The following is a 15,433-nucleotide window of genomic DNA, read 5'->3' as shown; positions in this document are numbered from 1 at the left end:
GCTCTGAGCTGGCTGTGAGTTGGAGCTGGGATCTGGTCTGGAGGCAGTGCTCAGGGTCACCTTGGTCTGGTGGTCCCTGGGATGGCCTGGTATGAGGCAGGTCTGAGTGAGGCCAGCCAGGTGACAGAGTCGGCAGGTGAGGGTTGAGGCTGAGGACCAGGAAGGCAGGAGAGACAGACACCATGGAGCTGTGGTGGCTTCCATGGTGTGCATTGGACTGCAGCAGGATTTGGTGAGAACCAAGGAGTATCTGCTCTGGGTGGCTTTATGTTCCCACAAGGGAAGAGAGCATTAACACTCAGTAACGGAATTCATAGTTGATAATTAGTAGGTGTTGTGCAAACATTGCATGTTTTGCACTATGTGCAAAACATAGCAAGTACTGCCACTTTATTTCAAATGATTAAGGCAGAAGAAATATTTAATTAAGTAAAGTAGGAGACTGAATCCAGAATCTTGATGGTGAAAGAAAAGCAACAAATGTTTTCTTTTTCATGTATGAAGCTGCTTCTTCCCTCCGAGACAGTAGAGAAACAAGGATGAGATGGGATAAAGGTGCTCGTATAGAGAAGTAAATTCTAAAAGGTTTGGATGATGTGAATGCATACCAAGCACAGGAAACTACTTAGCATAGCAAAAGGCAGCACTAGAAATAGGATAAAAAAAGAAAAAGGCAGAAAAAAAAAAAAAAAAGAGGAAGTTCTGATTCAGTGTCAGGAAAAGCCTGGCAATACAATCTGTTTGCTAATGTTATAATGTCCCAAATTTCTAAAAGAGGACTGACAGATGTTTATTTGTGATATTCTAGGGGGATTTATTTGAGTACTTCTCACTTTTATTGGGAATTTTAATCAAGTGTTTTCTTGTGGCTCTAAGAGTTATGTAAAGATTGTCCAGGGAAATATAACTTTAGAAAGAATTAGTGCACTAGTTTTTTGTGCCTCTGAAGAAATTTGTGAAGTCTGAGAGGTTTGTTTAGAATGTGAAAACTGTACATTTACATTTAGATAGATGGTACTTTCCTTCTACATTTTGATAACTTACAGATCTGAGACAAACTCATTTTTCCAGAAATGTGAGTGGATTTGCACTAATTAATGAATTTACCTGTTAATAAAGATGCTCTAGAATATGTCAACACACATTTGAGTGCAGCCTTTTCACAGACTAAGGTAATATTTTGACAAAACAGGAAACCATAGTGATGTGTGTGTGTGTGTCTGACCTAGGTGAGACTGACTGTGGGATGCTTAATCTGCATCTCAGATATGTGGATGAATACAGCAAAGTATGTGAACTTGGATAGTCTGTGTATGATTTTTGGCATGGAAAGATAATTTGAGTCCAGTGTACATAGGCATCTGACAAAACATATTTGATGGTAATATGCTTGAAGATCATAATGTTATCTCTACCTCCCTTTTGGAACCCTTTTTTTCTATTTTCCTCCAGTTTGAGTATTTGACACAAAGTGGAGTACTGTTAAAAGCTGCAATCAGATGCTATTATAAAATCTGTTTTGCTCACCTGGTAGTTTCAGCTGTGTAAATTAAGCCTTAGGAATTTTCTGCAAACTGACCAGAAGGACTGCTAAGATCTAGTCTGACTTCCTAATTATGTGCATTTAAAAAGGCATCCTGTTGTTCCTTTTTCAAATTCTTTCTTTCTGCTAGAACATTTGGTTCAGGAAGATGCTCTGTTGTACTTAAGACTTAAAATGATGGAGAATTGCCTAAAAATCTTGATGACCAAAACCTAATGGTTTATTTTTCTTTACGAGTTTACATTTCAGTTTATTAGATAGACTACTAATGTTGAATAATGCTCTGGCATGTAAGCTCTTGGATGTAAGCAAAACAGTTTTGTGGGGTGAAAGTGACATCTTATATTGAACCAGCCTACGTTATTGGGATGGGGTAGTTTTTGAGATGGAAGCATTAAATTATAAAATTACAGCGGTAACTGCTGGCTGGGGTTAATTGCTCCTCATTGAACTGTGCTCTGGTACTTAGAGACCATGTTACAGAATAGATAGTTAAAGAAAGTGGAGACTTTATTAGTTAAGGAGAAGATAATAAATCTCCTATTTATTTACTGGATATTTCTCTGATGGAATTGTAATGCATCAGAAAATCAAACTCTCAGGTTTGTGTGTACAGGAATCTTACAGATTTATGGAATTTATTTCCCAGACATAGCTCTGAGTGATGGGGTTGGGAGGCAGAGATGGAGCACCTTCATGAGATGCACTCTTCGTGCTGTTAGGGCAATGTTTTTGAGTTGGTTGCCATGTGTAGTAGTTGCTTAGTGTCATCCGTGTGGTTTTCATGAGATTATCTGCTGTGCTGTTTCAAAATCTTATTATGTGCTGAGGAATAAGTGTATTCAGGGATTTGAATATGTCTGTCACTGAGGATGTTTGTTGTGGTGGCTATGCAGATGTTCATATTTATTGTTCAGATACTGTCTAGATGTTTGTTATAAATGGATTCCCGAGGCTGGTCTAAGAGTTGGAGATGAAAATCTCTGAAGGCTCATGTTAAGTGACTGGGAAAGGATTTCAAAGGAGAAGCTTCTCCAATTTCCAAGGCAAGAGAGTAAGTAACAAATATAAGTGTACAAAATGCGATGAGGTGATACGTGAATAGTTTATACAAAGCTACAGTCTCTTTCTCAGCAATGTGTCCTTGCCCTGCAAAGCTGAAGGTCACTTGGGTTTGCACAGTATTTTTGTTGTATTTCTATGGTCCTTAATATCATGTCTCTGTGATCATCCTAGTTCTGCCATAATGCAGCTAAATGAGGCTGTGTGCTCACTTGTAAAATATGTGTTTGTATGATGTAGAAACATAACTTTTAATGACCTTAAAGGCCAGGCTTTACCTCTATTTCCTTATTTTTTTTCTATTTATTAATTGGATTGGACAAACAGTCCAGCTAGCCGATAACAGAACAGAGGCTTTAATCAGATGGATAGGAAGACACTGAAAACTGGAGCAAATGTGTATAATAATTCCCATGATAGTAATGTCAGGAACTTTCTACCCAAAACAGGGGGAAATGGGTATGTATATAGCATTCTTGTGTATGTAATCTGCAAGCAGATTTCTCTTCCATAAATTTGTCCAGTCACCCAATGTACTGCAGTATACTTTGACAAGGTGTTGATACATGTCTGTTATCCACTAACCTTGTTAAGTTTTCTTTGACATTAATGTGTTAGTTGAAGACATGCAATTAATGAGATGCATTTTTAAAGCCTGAATTTATTGTCCTTAACTTGAAGGGTGTTTCAGAGGTGTGGACCATCTGCTCCTGTCTAGTTCTAGGGAAGCCAAGAACCTTCAGTTCAAAATACTTGTTTGTGCTGCAGTTTGCCTATCAGCTATTTATCTTTGCAATCTCCATAAAGAGCTGGCATTTCTTCTTTCTTTTGGAATGATGAATTGTGGAGGGCATACAGCAGTTCGACTTATAATAGTTCATTCTGATGTACAAGTATAGTAATCAAGAATAGAGGGAGGCCAGTATGGCTGAACAGGAATTAATAATGTGAATTATGGGACAGTATGGGGGGTGGAAGTGGGGACACCACCCGGTGAGGCAGGAATGGAATTAGGAAGGCCAAAGCTTGGACTGGGCTTGAGGGGCAAGCAGAGAGGGTACATGGTCACAGAGAAGGAACTGCACAGACACAGCAGCCAGCAGCAAAAGGAAGATAGAATGGGAATGAAATTGATTGAAAAGGAAGACAGAAGGGGATGAGGGACCTGCCAACAAAGGATAAGAAAAAGCAGAGATACTCCATGCCTTGACTGTGTTTCTCTACTGGCCAGGTCTGCTCTCAGGTTTATTGGCCTTTTTGACTAGTAGCAAACTTGGTGGGAGAGAGGTTCTACCTGTTGTAGAGGAATATCAAGTCAAGGAGTATTTAATTAGGCTGGATGTAGGTGATGGGATCAGAGTTCATGCAAAGGTACTATATCATCTTTGAAAAGTAATGCAGGGAGGTCGTTGGTGACTACAGAAATACTGTGCCACCTTCAACATAAGCAAGAAGTCTTCACCACGGAGGAGGATCCTGGAAAGCAGAAGCTGGTCAGCTTCACTTTGTTCCCTGGGAATATTATGGAATACTATAAGTTTTCATGGAAACAATTTCTATGCACATAAATGACAGGCGGGTGATGAGGAACAGGCAGCATGGATCCAAGGGAAGATTGCTTTTGACCAATCCTTCGTTAGGTGGATGAGGAGAGAGCAATGGATAAGTGGACTGGGTAAGTAGCTTGCAAGTTCATGCCTTTATGCTTAAGGGGTGAGCAGTCAGAATTCTGCAGACTAGCCAACTGGCTATACGTATGTTTTGCAGGGGGTGAGGCTGATGCTGCTGAATGTCATTAATGTCCTGAAAGACAACTGAACACAGCCTCAGCAAATTCTCGGGTGACATCAAATTGAGAGGAGAACTTAAGAGCAGGGTTGCTGTTCAGGGGACCCCTGTCTTGTTGGACAGATAGGCCTACAAGAATCTCCTGATGTTCATCACAGATGAAAGCCAAGCCACGTGGCTGGTCCAGAGCCCCATGCATCTTTAGGGGCAAGGGACTGACTGCCTGGATCCCCTTCAACAAAGGACCTGGGGAACCTGGTGGACAGTGAGTGGAGCACAAGTGGCGGTAATGATGTATGGCTGCATATTCAGCTGCATTAACAGGAGTTCACCTAGCAGGGTCAAGGGAAGTATGTTTATTTTCTCACCAGCTTGACACTGGTGAGGCCACATCTGGAATACTGTGTCTATGTTTTGGTCCCCCAGTAGAAGAACACTATCTTCAAACTGGAAGAAATGCATCAGGGTCCCCTAAGATGATTAGGGAGGTGGAACACATCCAAGAGGTGGGGAGAGGTGGGTTGTTAGAAGAAGATTAAGAAGTTAAATGCTATTTTGTAAGGGGACAGGGCTATAGGGAAGATAGAACCAGACTTTTTAGAGCTGCACAGTGAAAGAACAGGAAGCAATAGTCACAAGCTGCAACACGGGAACTTCTGACTAGATATTTTTGGGGAAAAAATGTCATAAAAATCCTTGGAGCAGATTGCGCAGAGAATCTGCAGTATCTCCATTCTCCATCCTTGGAGATATGCAAAGCTCATCTGGATGGGGTCCTGAACAGCATGATGTATCTTCCTAGCTAGCCTTGCTTTGAAAAAGAGGTTTGATTAGGTGACTTCCAGAGGTCCCATCCATCTTGAATATCTCTGATTTGCAGCCCTTGCAGAGAAGTGGAGTACGGATACCATTCTGATTATTAATAACACCAGATTAAAGTTTCTGGAAAAAAATTTGTAAAATTACATAGCTTGGTGAAATACTATTTAAACATCATCAGAATGACCAAGTCATGCAGAATAAAATGGATACTTTACTCCAGATTTATTCTGATTTTTATTGTTACCCTTTCTTTTCCTTGACCTTGAGCCAAGCTAGTCATGAACTGCATAACCATGGAGTGTGATGGGCATGTAACTTCATGTTTGTATTTGCCAAGTGCCAAACAGAAATTAGAGTCTTTGTTTTGCTTGCATTTCTATTACCGAGAAGATTAATTTGCATTTCTTTTTAATTCCATTTTTCAGAGAAGGTAAAATCTTGTTATCTGTGAAACCTCCACACTTTATCAGAACTGATGGAAACTGAGAAGTGTATTCAGAAGTTACCTGTGTGGGGAAAAAGCTGACATTTGCACAGAAGAGGAATGGTTGTGTGATCACAGTGTCTCGTTAGAAAGTGGGCTAAAATGGGACATTAATGTCAACTTCAGAAAGATGAGAGTAGGTTGGGGGAACGTGTGTTTTGCTGATGCTTCTGTTAGTTCAAACAAGTCTGCTGCAGTGCTGTGTCTTTGCAGCTACACTTCAGAGACCTTTGCTGGCAGATACAGCAAGTGTCCTGGTGTAAGCTTGTTGGCAAGCAAAGCTCATTGGTGCAATGCTTGTAAGGTATGAAAAAGCTGTTTCTGATAGCTTAATTTGTATGTGGAGAAGTTATGCAAAATGAGAAAGATACTTTTTGAAGCACACAGTTCTTCTGTCTGGCAAATAGTTCTGGGGGTACACAGTTGACATATCAAGGTGGAAAAGATGAGATAGATGCAGAGAATGAAAACTGGAGCTATGCTGTTTAGGGGGATGAGTGCTGTAAATCCGTTCAGTCCAGTATAGTTCAGAATGATGATATATTGAGTCAGAGCATACATCTATCTGTATGTTAGCAGCAGTTTCCTTTAAAACTTCCTTCAGTTTTTATTTCTGGAAGGACACAGGTAGCCGAGGTTCCTAACATGGACAAGGATCAATGTACGCATCTCTGCTAGGTGTAATTTTCATGGTAACATGTACGAGCCGTCATCCATTTTCTTGGCTTGAAGCTCTTCATGTGTAGCTTTCATTGACAATGGTTTACTTGTGGCTCTGGCAACCTGAAGGAACTAAAGCTGCAAAGCCACCGTGTACTCAAAATGGGAGATGGCCCCAAACAGTGGTGGCATGAAGAACAGCAAAGCACAGCTGGGCGAGCTCTAGCATGTCTGTGCAGCCACTCATGACTCACAGGTCGGTGAAGTCTGCTGCATGGAAGAAGCAAGTACAATAATATGAAGCTAGCTGATGACTGGCAGCTAAATTCTGCAGCAAATCTTAGGTAGTAGGAGTAGGTACAAAGAAAATGGTTGCGACTGCACTGACAACCTCATCTCAGAGGAGATAGCTTTTATCAGTGTATGATATTTTACTGCATTTAGGACAAACAGTTTTCTTTGCTAGGGTGGCATACTCTGTATAAGGTTGAGAATGTATTATTACAACAAAGAAAAATTTCTGTAGTTGCTATGAAAAATTTCTAAATAGTTACCTTTTTTTTTTTCCTGTGTTTCTTCATCTTTTGATTCTTATGTCCAACAAACTAGGAAGGTTTGATTTTTTTTTTCTTATGAAATATTTGATCCCTGTCACTATCAAATCACTATTGTCACTATTTCCCTCTCATGTGGCCAATGTGGACTTTTTGAAAACTGACCTCATTTCTGTATCTTGGTGGTCAGTGCGACGTGATCAAATTTTTCACAAAAATCAGACTTGCCTTTGCTACCTATGCCTTTTGTTCCCTACCCTCTGCTCCCTGAAGAAAACCACCGCTTAAGCTCTCTGTTTCTAATGAAACATTTTACAGTCTTGTCTAAGAATCTCGAATGTTTGTCCCTGGATGATAAAAATATTTTAAGTTTCTGACTTAATGATACAGAAACTATTTCTTATCTGGAAGGAAAAGTGGAATTGAATGACCAGTACATTATTGGTAGTGTTTCTGGTCTTAAATAAGTGGCAGGCTAATGAGATAAATGCCATGTTGCGCTTGCTTGATTATAAAGAATAGGAAACTTGCATGGTAAATGTATCTGGTTTTGTAAATCTAATATTTGATTCTGAGGTGCTCCGTTGTTGCACAATGGGTATGTACACACAGTAGTCTGATTTGAGTGATAGCAAGCAGACTCCTTAAAGACACTGTTTTACTTGGAATAAATTCAGCTTTAAGAAAATAAAAAACCAAAACAACAACAACAAAAAAAACCTGTGAAGGTTGCTAAGTGACAGCAAAATATTTATCCATTATTTAGAAAATGAAAGCAGTTTAAGCAATGAATAGTAAAGGAGAACATATATTGTGAGCCACCCACGTAGTGTATAGGGCCACTGCTGTATGTTGTGGAGACCCACATAATTCAGCAGAGTAACCACAACTATCGTCGCTGTTCTAGGTTTGAGTCTCTAATACTGTTTACTTGGTCCTACTCCTTAGAAGACCATCTCCTGAGTAATTCCCTAAAAAGCAATCACTCTTCGTCTCTGCCCTAAACCATAGGTGATCTTGTTTGTGGAGACAGCTACTGGAAGGGGAGGCGGGATGGTGGAGAAGGAGGGGAAATGGGGTGAGGATCACTGTGTGTAACTGGCTATTTGCCTTGTGGGGTTACTTTCGTCATGGAGGTAAGATTAAGCTCTTTAGCAGCCAGTGATGTGGCACAGACGTTTGTTGTTTTAGAAGGAGAGGGATAGGCCTGGCCTCAGGCTCTGGGCCAGGCCCGTGACTCTCACAGAAGTGTGCATGTCTTTCTAGAGACCAACCCTGTGGGTAAAACCCTCCCCACCACCAACATGAGTTTTGGTGAGAAGCTGGGATGGCTCAAGAGCTTGGTAATGAGAGTAGTTCTGAGTCTGGTTAGAAGCTTTGTTGACATATCTGAGGCTCCTTTGTAAAGCAAAGTCGCTGTGGTGGGTTGACCAGTACCCCACACAGCTGAGCTGAGAGACCCTGCAGAGGAGGCCCTAGAAAGGGGTCCCAGGGACTAAGATCCTGCTGTGGTGGGAGGATTTGGGAAGGTGGGGAGACCAAGGGAGGCTGGTGGTGAGATCACTTAACCAGCTACCTCTCATGGCAGGGTGAAAACATGTAAAACAGAATCTAAAAATAAAACCAATAAAAACTTCCATGTAAAACACATGAATTCTTATTTTATCAGTGTGTGTTGAGCTCAGGTTGTAAACTTGCTTTGATGTGTGAGTGGACTTCTTAAATGTGTGGGGCCTTAAACATGTGATCTCTTTGAATTGCTATTAAATGATTTGTAGTTGATTTTATTTATCGTCCTGGAGTTTTTCGTTAATGGTCACTGTAAGAGGATTTGACTGTTATCTTCTCATCTTCTTGGTTTTGGTTGAAGGTATGGGCAATGGAGTAAATTATTCTGCAGCAAAACTCAGTTAATGGAATCAAAAAAATTAGTCCTTGGCATAATTTCCACAAGTCTGGCAGGACAAGAAGTAAAGTTATGTTTGAAAAAGTGAGAGGTTGAGTGAAAAAGGACCTTTTTCTTCATTAATTTCTATTATTTCAGGAAATACATATGTATATTCACTTGACTGAAATAAAAGAGGCATGCAGCTTTTTGAGTAAAGGATCATTAGGTTATTTATTTACCATTCTTCTCTGGTCTCAAAATGTATACTTTTGGCTAAATTTGTCCAATATTTATTTATTTATTTTCAGGAAGAACATATGTAATCTTTAGTGCCATAGTTCCTACATGTTGCAACTGAGAATTTACGGAGTGGTTCTTTGGTTGGCTCCTCCCTGTCCCTTGTTTTTTGTAGTCTGTGTAAGATTTTTTTTTTTTATCTATCTCTGTTTATAATTGCAGTCCTCACCTTCTGCTGTTTTCCTAAAATACCCATATGGTCTGAGAAAGGGTAATTTACGTTGTATCTTGGGAGCAGAGAAGCAGCAGTACTGTAGTTTGTGTTAAGGTCATGGGCTTACTGATCCTCAGGCAAATCGAAGTTCTGGGTGTGAAGACCTTTAATGTGTGGTTATTTCCTTGCTGTATTTCTAAAACTGCCACAAGGTGGCAATGGTTCAGAGTGTAATTCCTCCTGTGCTAGCTCTTTGGTTTTCTGTATTTTTTAGAGACCAGGGTCAGCTGCAGGCTGTGGCCTGGCACATGGCAGGAGGCTGCAGGTGGCTGTTACCGGGCAGTTCTGCTTTTTAATTCTGTAGGATAAAGTTTTGTGGGGGATGGCTGCAGTGTGACTTAGTCCTTTGCCAGCTGCTGTTGGTCACATATACTTAGGGCAGTACTGAGTTGCTCTGTGTGTACTTGGCTGGTGGGAAGCAGTTCAAAATGCCCTAAATCTAGCATCAAATCCTGTGAAGCTAGGATTTATTTTATTTTATTTTATTTTTTTATTTGAAACAGAAGATAAAATGTTGTTGTTACAAATCCATATGTGCTTGAGTTTTCCTTTAAAATGTTGTTGTTTATTGCTTAATGAAGTAAAAGGTGTAACATTGGAACAACTCCCTAAACTGCTAGATATTTTTTGAAGTACAAGTTCTGGTAAAAATAACATTACAGCCTCTGTTTGTAAGATCCATTTATTGAATTTGTTGAAGACATGAGTGCAGATAAAACAGGAATGCCTCTAGGTTTTCATACTCAAGTTTCTCTTTAGAAGGATTAAAGCATCTAAAACAAATCTTCAATTCTGTAAGAGGAATATACTGGAGATATATAATGTGTCTTTGAGTTGTTAAATGCAAGGTAAGAATTTTTAGTAGGTAATTGCATGAGACTGTTTTGATACCTTTGTATTACTCTGTGTATTATGAAAAGTGAAATTGTTACTGCACCTTGAAAAAAATACTCTTAAATAGCTCTAAGAAGTTTGTTCTATCTTAAATATGTATTTTAATTCTTTGATAGTCTCTTGCAATTATCAGATATGAACTGAAAAAAATAAATTTAAGCTTTTGCAAAAGGCACATTGGATGGAAGGGAAAAGAAACTTTTCTGTTGCATGGTTGCACTAAAGAAAAAAGTTTTAGGGTAGTTAATTTTTTTTTCCCCATAAAGTTGACCTTGCTTATCTTCAACTCATCCTGCAGAATGCAATCAAACCTGGTATTTGGAGTCACTGGAATTTAGGTATATGTTCTTCTGTGAAGCAACAGTAGTTATTTAAGAAGTATCATGCAGAGTTATGACAACAGATTTCATGCCACCAAGAATGCAAAATCCAAATAAAGCATACAAGACTGAAGCAGGTTGATGGAATGTGACAGAATCAGTGAGGCTTTACTGCATGCTTCAGGTGATGCTCTGAGTTCAGTTCTGTGTTTGGGGGGACATGTAGTAATGTCAAAATACTTTCATGTTTACTTGTGCTTTTTAATTATTTTTGCTGTACATGGTTCTTAGTATTAAAATGTGGGCATGGAGACACTGACAGTAAAGATGTAAAGAAGTACTTGTGAGGGACAGAATGCAAAGGTCTGTCATGTATGGATTTGTGCAGATACCCTTGGTGTCCTCATCTCTCTTCAGCTGTTGACCAAGATAGACAACTTTAAAGTAACTCAGCTGTGGAGTGGTTGAGCTGTTAGCCTGTGTCGAGGAGTTGGATGTCACAGAATCACAGAACGGTTTAGGTTGGAAGAGACCTTAAAGACCATCTAGTTCCAACCCCCCTGCAGAGACACCTCCCACTAGACCAGGTTGCCCAGAGCCACATCCAACAAAGTGTTTAAAGTCTTGAACACTTCAGGGATGAGGCATCCACAGCTTCTCTGGGCAACCTGTTCCAGCACCTCACCACCATCACAGTAAAGAATTTCTTCTGATTATCTAAGCTAATGTCTTCCACGGACACTTCTTTCTCCCTGTTGCTATTATGATTCCAACACAAGCTACTAATACTCTAAGCTTATGTTTTGTAGACACATTTGTCTGCAAATTGAATTGTGTTAATAAATGCATTAAAAATGACCACCGCCAACAACAACAAAGTGAGAATTCACTGTGGAGTCAATATTCTGTCAAATGAAAAAACAGAGGACCTGTATGCTGCAGTGGGCTACTATAAATTATTCTGTGTCTTGGCAGTTAACACAAGTGTATCTTTACATATGACAGTATGTGGGACCTGTAAAATACACTTCAGATTGTCCTTAGCAAAGTGTAGCTCTTCATATTTTTCCACTGGAATTAATATTTTTTAGCTTTGCAGAAGAACTTTATTCCCTACACATTCAGATTTCACACTAGAACATCAGTAATTTAAGAAATGTACAATAGTCCTCAAATGCCATTCAAGCCCTGGAATTACTTACTACCTGAAATAATGAATATGAAAGCCATATATAAATATTTTAAAGGCATTTCAGTTTGCTGAACTATGATGGTTAGAAATGAGAAAGTCAGAATTAAATTTATATTTCATTGCCTTATTCATAATGTTTTTGTTTGATATGTGGGTAATAGACAAAGCAAATCACCTAAAGAATGAAGTCTGCAAGCATGAAAACACATTTCCATAATTGCTTTGGCAGGAAGCCCGCGTGTTCGAGCAGCAGAGCTGTGAATATTCCATAGGATGAAGGAGCTGGGAGCCTAGCAGGGGTGCACCGGCTGTGGGAAGGGTCGGCTCTGTCTCGAGTCCCCTGTGAGAACAAGTGTGTGTTTACCTTTGAACAAAAAGCTCGAAACATCTTTAATGATTTGCGTTTGCCGACGTCTCAGCTTGTCTAGTACCTTCAGAAGACAGGAGAAGAATAAGGAGAGTTGAATGAAAGGAAAGACCTGTCCTGCGTATCTGGGAATAGAGTTAGGTTGCCATTAAAGCAGTTAGCCTTTGCAGTGCAGATTGTGCACAAGGAATGGATGTGTTGGGTGGGTGGATAGATGCCTTTTTTGTGCACGTGCAGACATAATACCAGTACTCCTTGCATTGATTTTTAGCTAGCAGCGGTGCACACTGGCAAGCTGTCAGAGCTGCCATGCTGTTCTCGAGAGAAACTTCTCCAATTCACAGCAACCTCTGCTGAAGTTTGCTTACCTCAGGGGGAGGCCTTTTCTTCTGCAGGGGTTTCCTGGGGCTTGTTCTGCACTGCTAATTGTTTAGGTAAGATGACGAACAGAACTGTCATCTATTTTCAACTAGTTCTTTTTTTTAATTTTTATTTTCCAAAGGCATAGTTTTTGTCTTTGCATTGCTGCTAACTGCATTTCACCATTTTTTTCAGAGGATTTCTCATATTGTTTAGATGATATCTGTACTATTGTTTTCTGTGAAAATAGAAAAGCTTTTGGTTTTGCATTTAATTTAGGCACAATTTTCCAGTAAATTGCTATGTTTCATAGAAATGCATGAACTAGCAAACTTTATGTATGATGAAATTTTTCCTTTGATTTGAAGGATATCCTTTGATATGAAGGTTGTCCAAGGTAGGCACATCATGAGGATAACAGTAATTTTGTTGATCCTTTAACAGTGTTGTAGTTTAAATGGCTTCAAAGCACTGACACTAGAGACCTGAAGTCCTAAAGTTTCCAAACTTCCTTCAGGTGTTGAAAAGTTCTGTAAGAAACAATGACCCTGTCGAGGTAATGCTATTTGTTGCAGGTTAGCCAATACAAATCGAACTTTTTGCCCTCTGGAAAAGATATTTTCAATTTCTGGCTACACATTTATTTATTTTTTCTAAGCAAAATATGGGAAAGATGAATAAGCTTTTCAACCAGTTGTGTTTGTATTTTTATAAAGTTAAATGTAAAGTTCAAAAATACTGAAACAAAGGCTTTACATTAATTTTTAAATTCTGGGAAAGCAAAACAGCTATTTTTAATTGTTGCCTGGTTATATTGTTATGTTAGTGGCAGTCCCTTTTGGTGTGATGTTCTAACGTCTTGTGGATTTGATGAGGAGAAATATCATACAGAATATTTCAAGAGTTATTTTGAACCTTGGTAGAAGGCCTGTGTCAGGATCCCTAAAGAGCTTTCAGATTTTGCTTTTTCCCATAACATTAAACTAATAAAATGTCTTGATTGCAATGTTTAGTTGTGCAATATTCTCTGTTAAGGGTCTGTTTTCAAATGCGCTCAGCTGAGATAAGAAATCCACCGAATGAAACTTGGTATCTGTCTTGGAAACTCGTGGCTGCTGTTCCCCCAGGCTATTTGTTTGACTTGGTTTGTGGTGGTGTAATATCAGTGCCCAAAAGTGCATATACTTCATAATGAGCATGTTTAGTCCATTTTCTTTGCAGGGAGCATACTTGTTAGACATGCTGATGGTAGTACAGGGATCACTCCAAAATATGGAAGCATCTCCACTGTTTTTCAGTGGAGCTGGCTGGCTGTTGAGCCCCTGACTTTTTTTTTCCACTGTCCATAGCTTCCAAGAGAGTATAATACTGCATATTTTTCTTTTGAGGCTGATTCCATTTGTAACTGTTTTCCTTCCCTTCTTTGTCTTACATAGCTCAATAAACAACAGCTACAGACACTGAAGGAACGTTTCCAGGCCTTTTTGAATGGAGAGACACAAATCGTAGCAGATGAAGCATTCTGCAATGCTGTGCGAAGCTACTATGAGGTAAGTTGTATGCTTTGCTTTCTGTATTGTTTAAAAGAAGTTCATAGGATCTCTTTTAATGCATATATAAGAAAAGGAATTTTAAGTTTCAAAAACTGTGAACTTACACACCTTCTAGAAACAGTTTCTTCCTACTGCAGTTTTGCTGCTTTAGAAGTTGAAATCCACTGCCTGGGCACAAGAGATAAACTAAACTGGAAAATATCCACTCAGTTTGAAGAAGGAGGGGAAAAAAAAAAAAAAAAAAGACAAAACGAAAAACCCCTGGTGCTAAAAATCTTTCTGGCAGTGTTTGATACAACCAGGCACTGCTATCTTTATCTCCATATGTCTAAGTTACCTCTTTTAATCAGCGCTTCAGTTGTAAGTTACCATCTTGAGAAATGCATCTTCTGATTTCTAGTTACCATGCAGAATTCTTGGAGAGGAGCCGCCTGTTCCCTTACCAAAGCATCAAAGCTTTCAGCATGGTTGGGCCAATTCTCTCCTTCTGCTATGGCTTCCCAGGGATGTTCTGTGACTACCTCCACCAGTGCAGATCTTCAGATGTGTTTTTAATTGCCTAAGGCACAGGTGCTGTTCCAGACTAAGAGGACAGTTCACTGTCCTCTTTGTTACATCAAGAGCATACAGTTGGAGAATTTATTTCCTGCTGTTAGCAACAGGCACCATGAATTCATTTGTCTAATGCAACTCAAACTTACTCAATGAATCTCAAGGACTGTGTGTTAAACCTGCGCTTATTTTGAAGGGTCTTCCATTATGTTTCACTCCACCACACCACAGCTTTTTGAAATTTCTTAGCTTTTTTTTTTTTTTTTTTTTTTTTCATGTAGTATTTGGCCTTGTTCTCTGCCAGTTAGTCTTTGCTAGTAAATGAAACTTTTCTTCATGGAGAAAAAGATTTAACTGATGTTCTAGCTTGCCTTTATCTACATGAAATTAAGTTGCACACACACACACACACACACACAAAAAAAAAAAAAAAAGATAGGAACGGACAAATGGGCTCTCTGTTATACAGAAATATGAAAATTCAGCATGGCTTTCTCCAGAACATGGTCTGATCGGTGGTAATTGCAATGAAGAAAATCTCATAAAAGAACTTGTGGAAAGGATGGGAATGGGTCTGATTGAGTTACAAGTCTGTGGGTGAAACATGAGAATATGAACGTTCATGAAGTTATATGTAGGGGTTCAAGAATGGTTTTGGAGTTATTAGAAAGTAATCCTTTTTTCTCTGTAACTGATGAAGAAACTAAGGTTGGAAAGAAGGACAGTTTGGAAGATTTTGCATTATGAGGATGTTTCAAGATGCTAAATGTGGGAGAATTTAAATATTTGTTTACTTTCTTTTGAAGAAGCTGTGGAAGAAGCTTGATGTGTTAGAGGAAGTACCCTGTTTTTTGGGAAGGGTGTGTTAGTGAATAAAAACGAT

At 39.2% G+C, this 15,433-nt stretch overlaps 1 protein-coding gene across 6 annotated transcripts in view; it reads left to right on the top strand.

Moving 5' to 3' along the window:
* CADPS2 (calcium dependent secretion activator 2) overlaps positions 1-15,433 on the top strand; it is a gene marked incomplete at both ends in the record, with an annotated part of 310,262 nt that overhangs the window by 49,323 nt on the left and 245,506 nt on the right. For all 6 annotated transcript variants that reach the window (XM_084296609.1, XM_084296611.1, XM_084296606.1 and 3 more), the window contains one exon: positions 13,882-13,995. In XM_084296609.1, the coding sequence (XP_084152735.1) occupies positions 13,882-13,995 (114 nt within the window). The remainder of the gene's footprint in view (positions 1-13,881; positions 13,996-15,433) is intronic.

Source organism: Netta rufina (genome assembly GCF_964035555.1).
Source record: "Netta rufina genome assembly, chromosome: 1".
NCBI classification, from domain to species: Eukaryota; Metazoa; Chordata; class Aves; order Anseriformes; family Anatidae; genus Netta; species Netta rufina.
The sequence above is the reverse complement of the archived record's forward strand: the minus strand, read 5'-3'. Positions and strand labels throughout refer to the sequence as shown.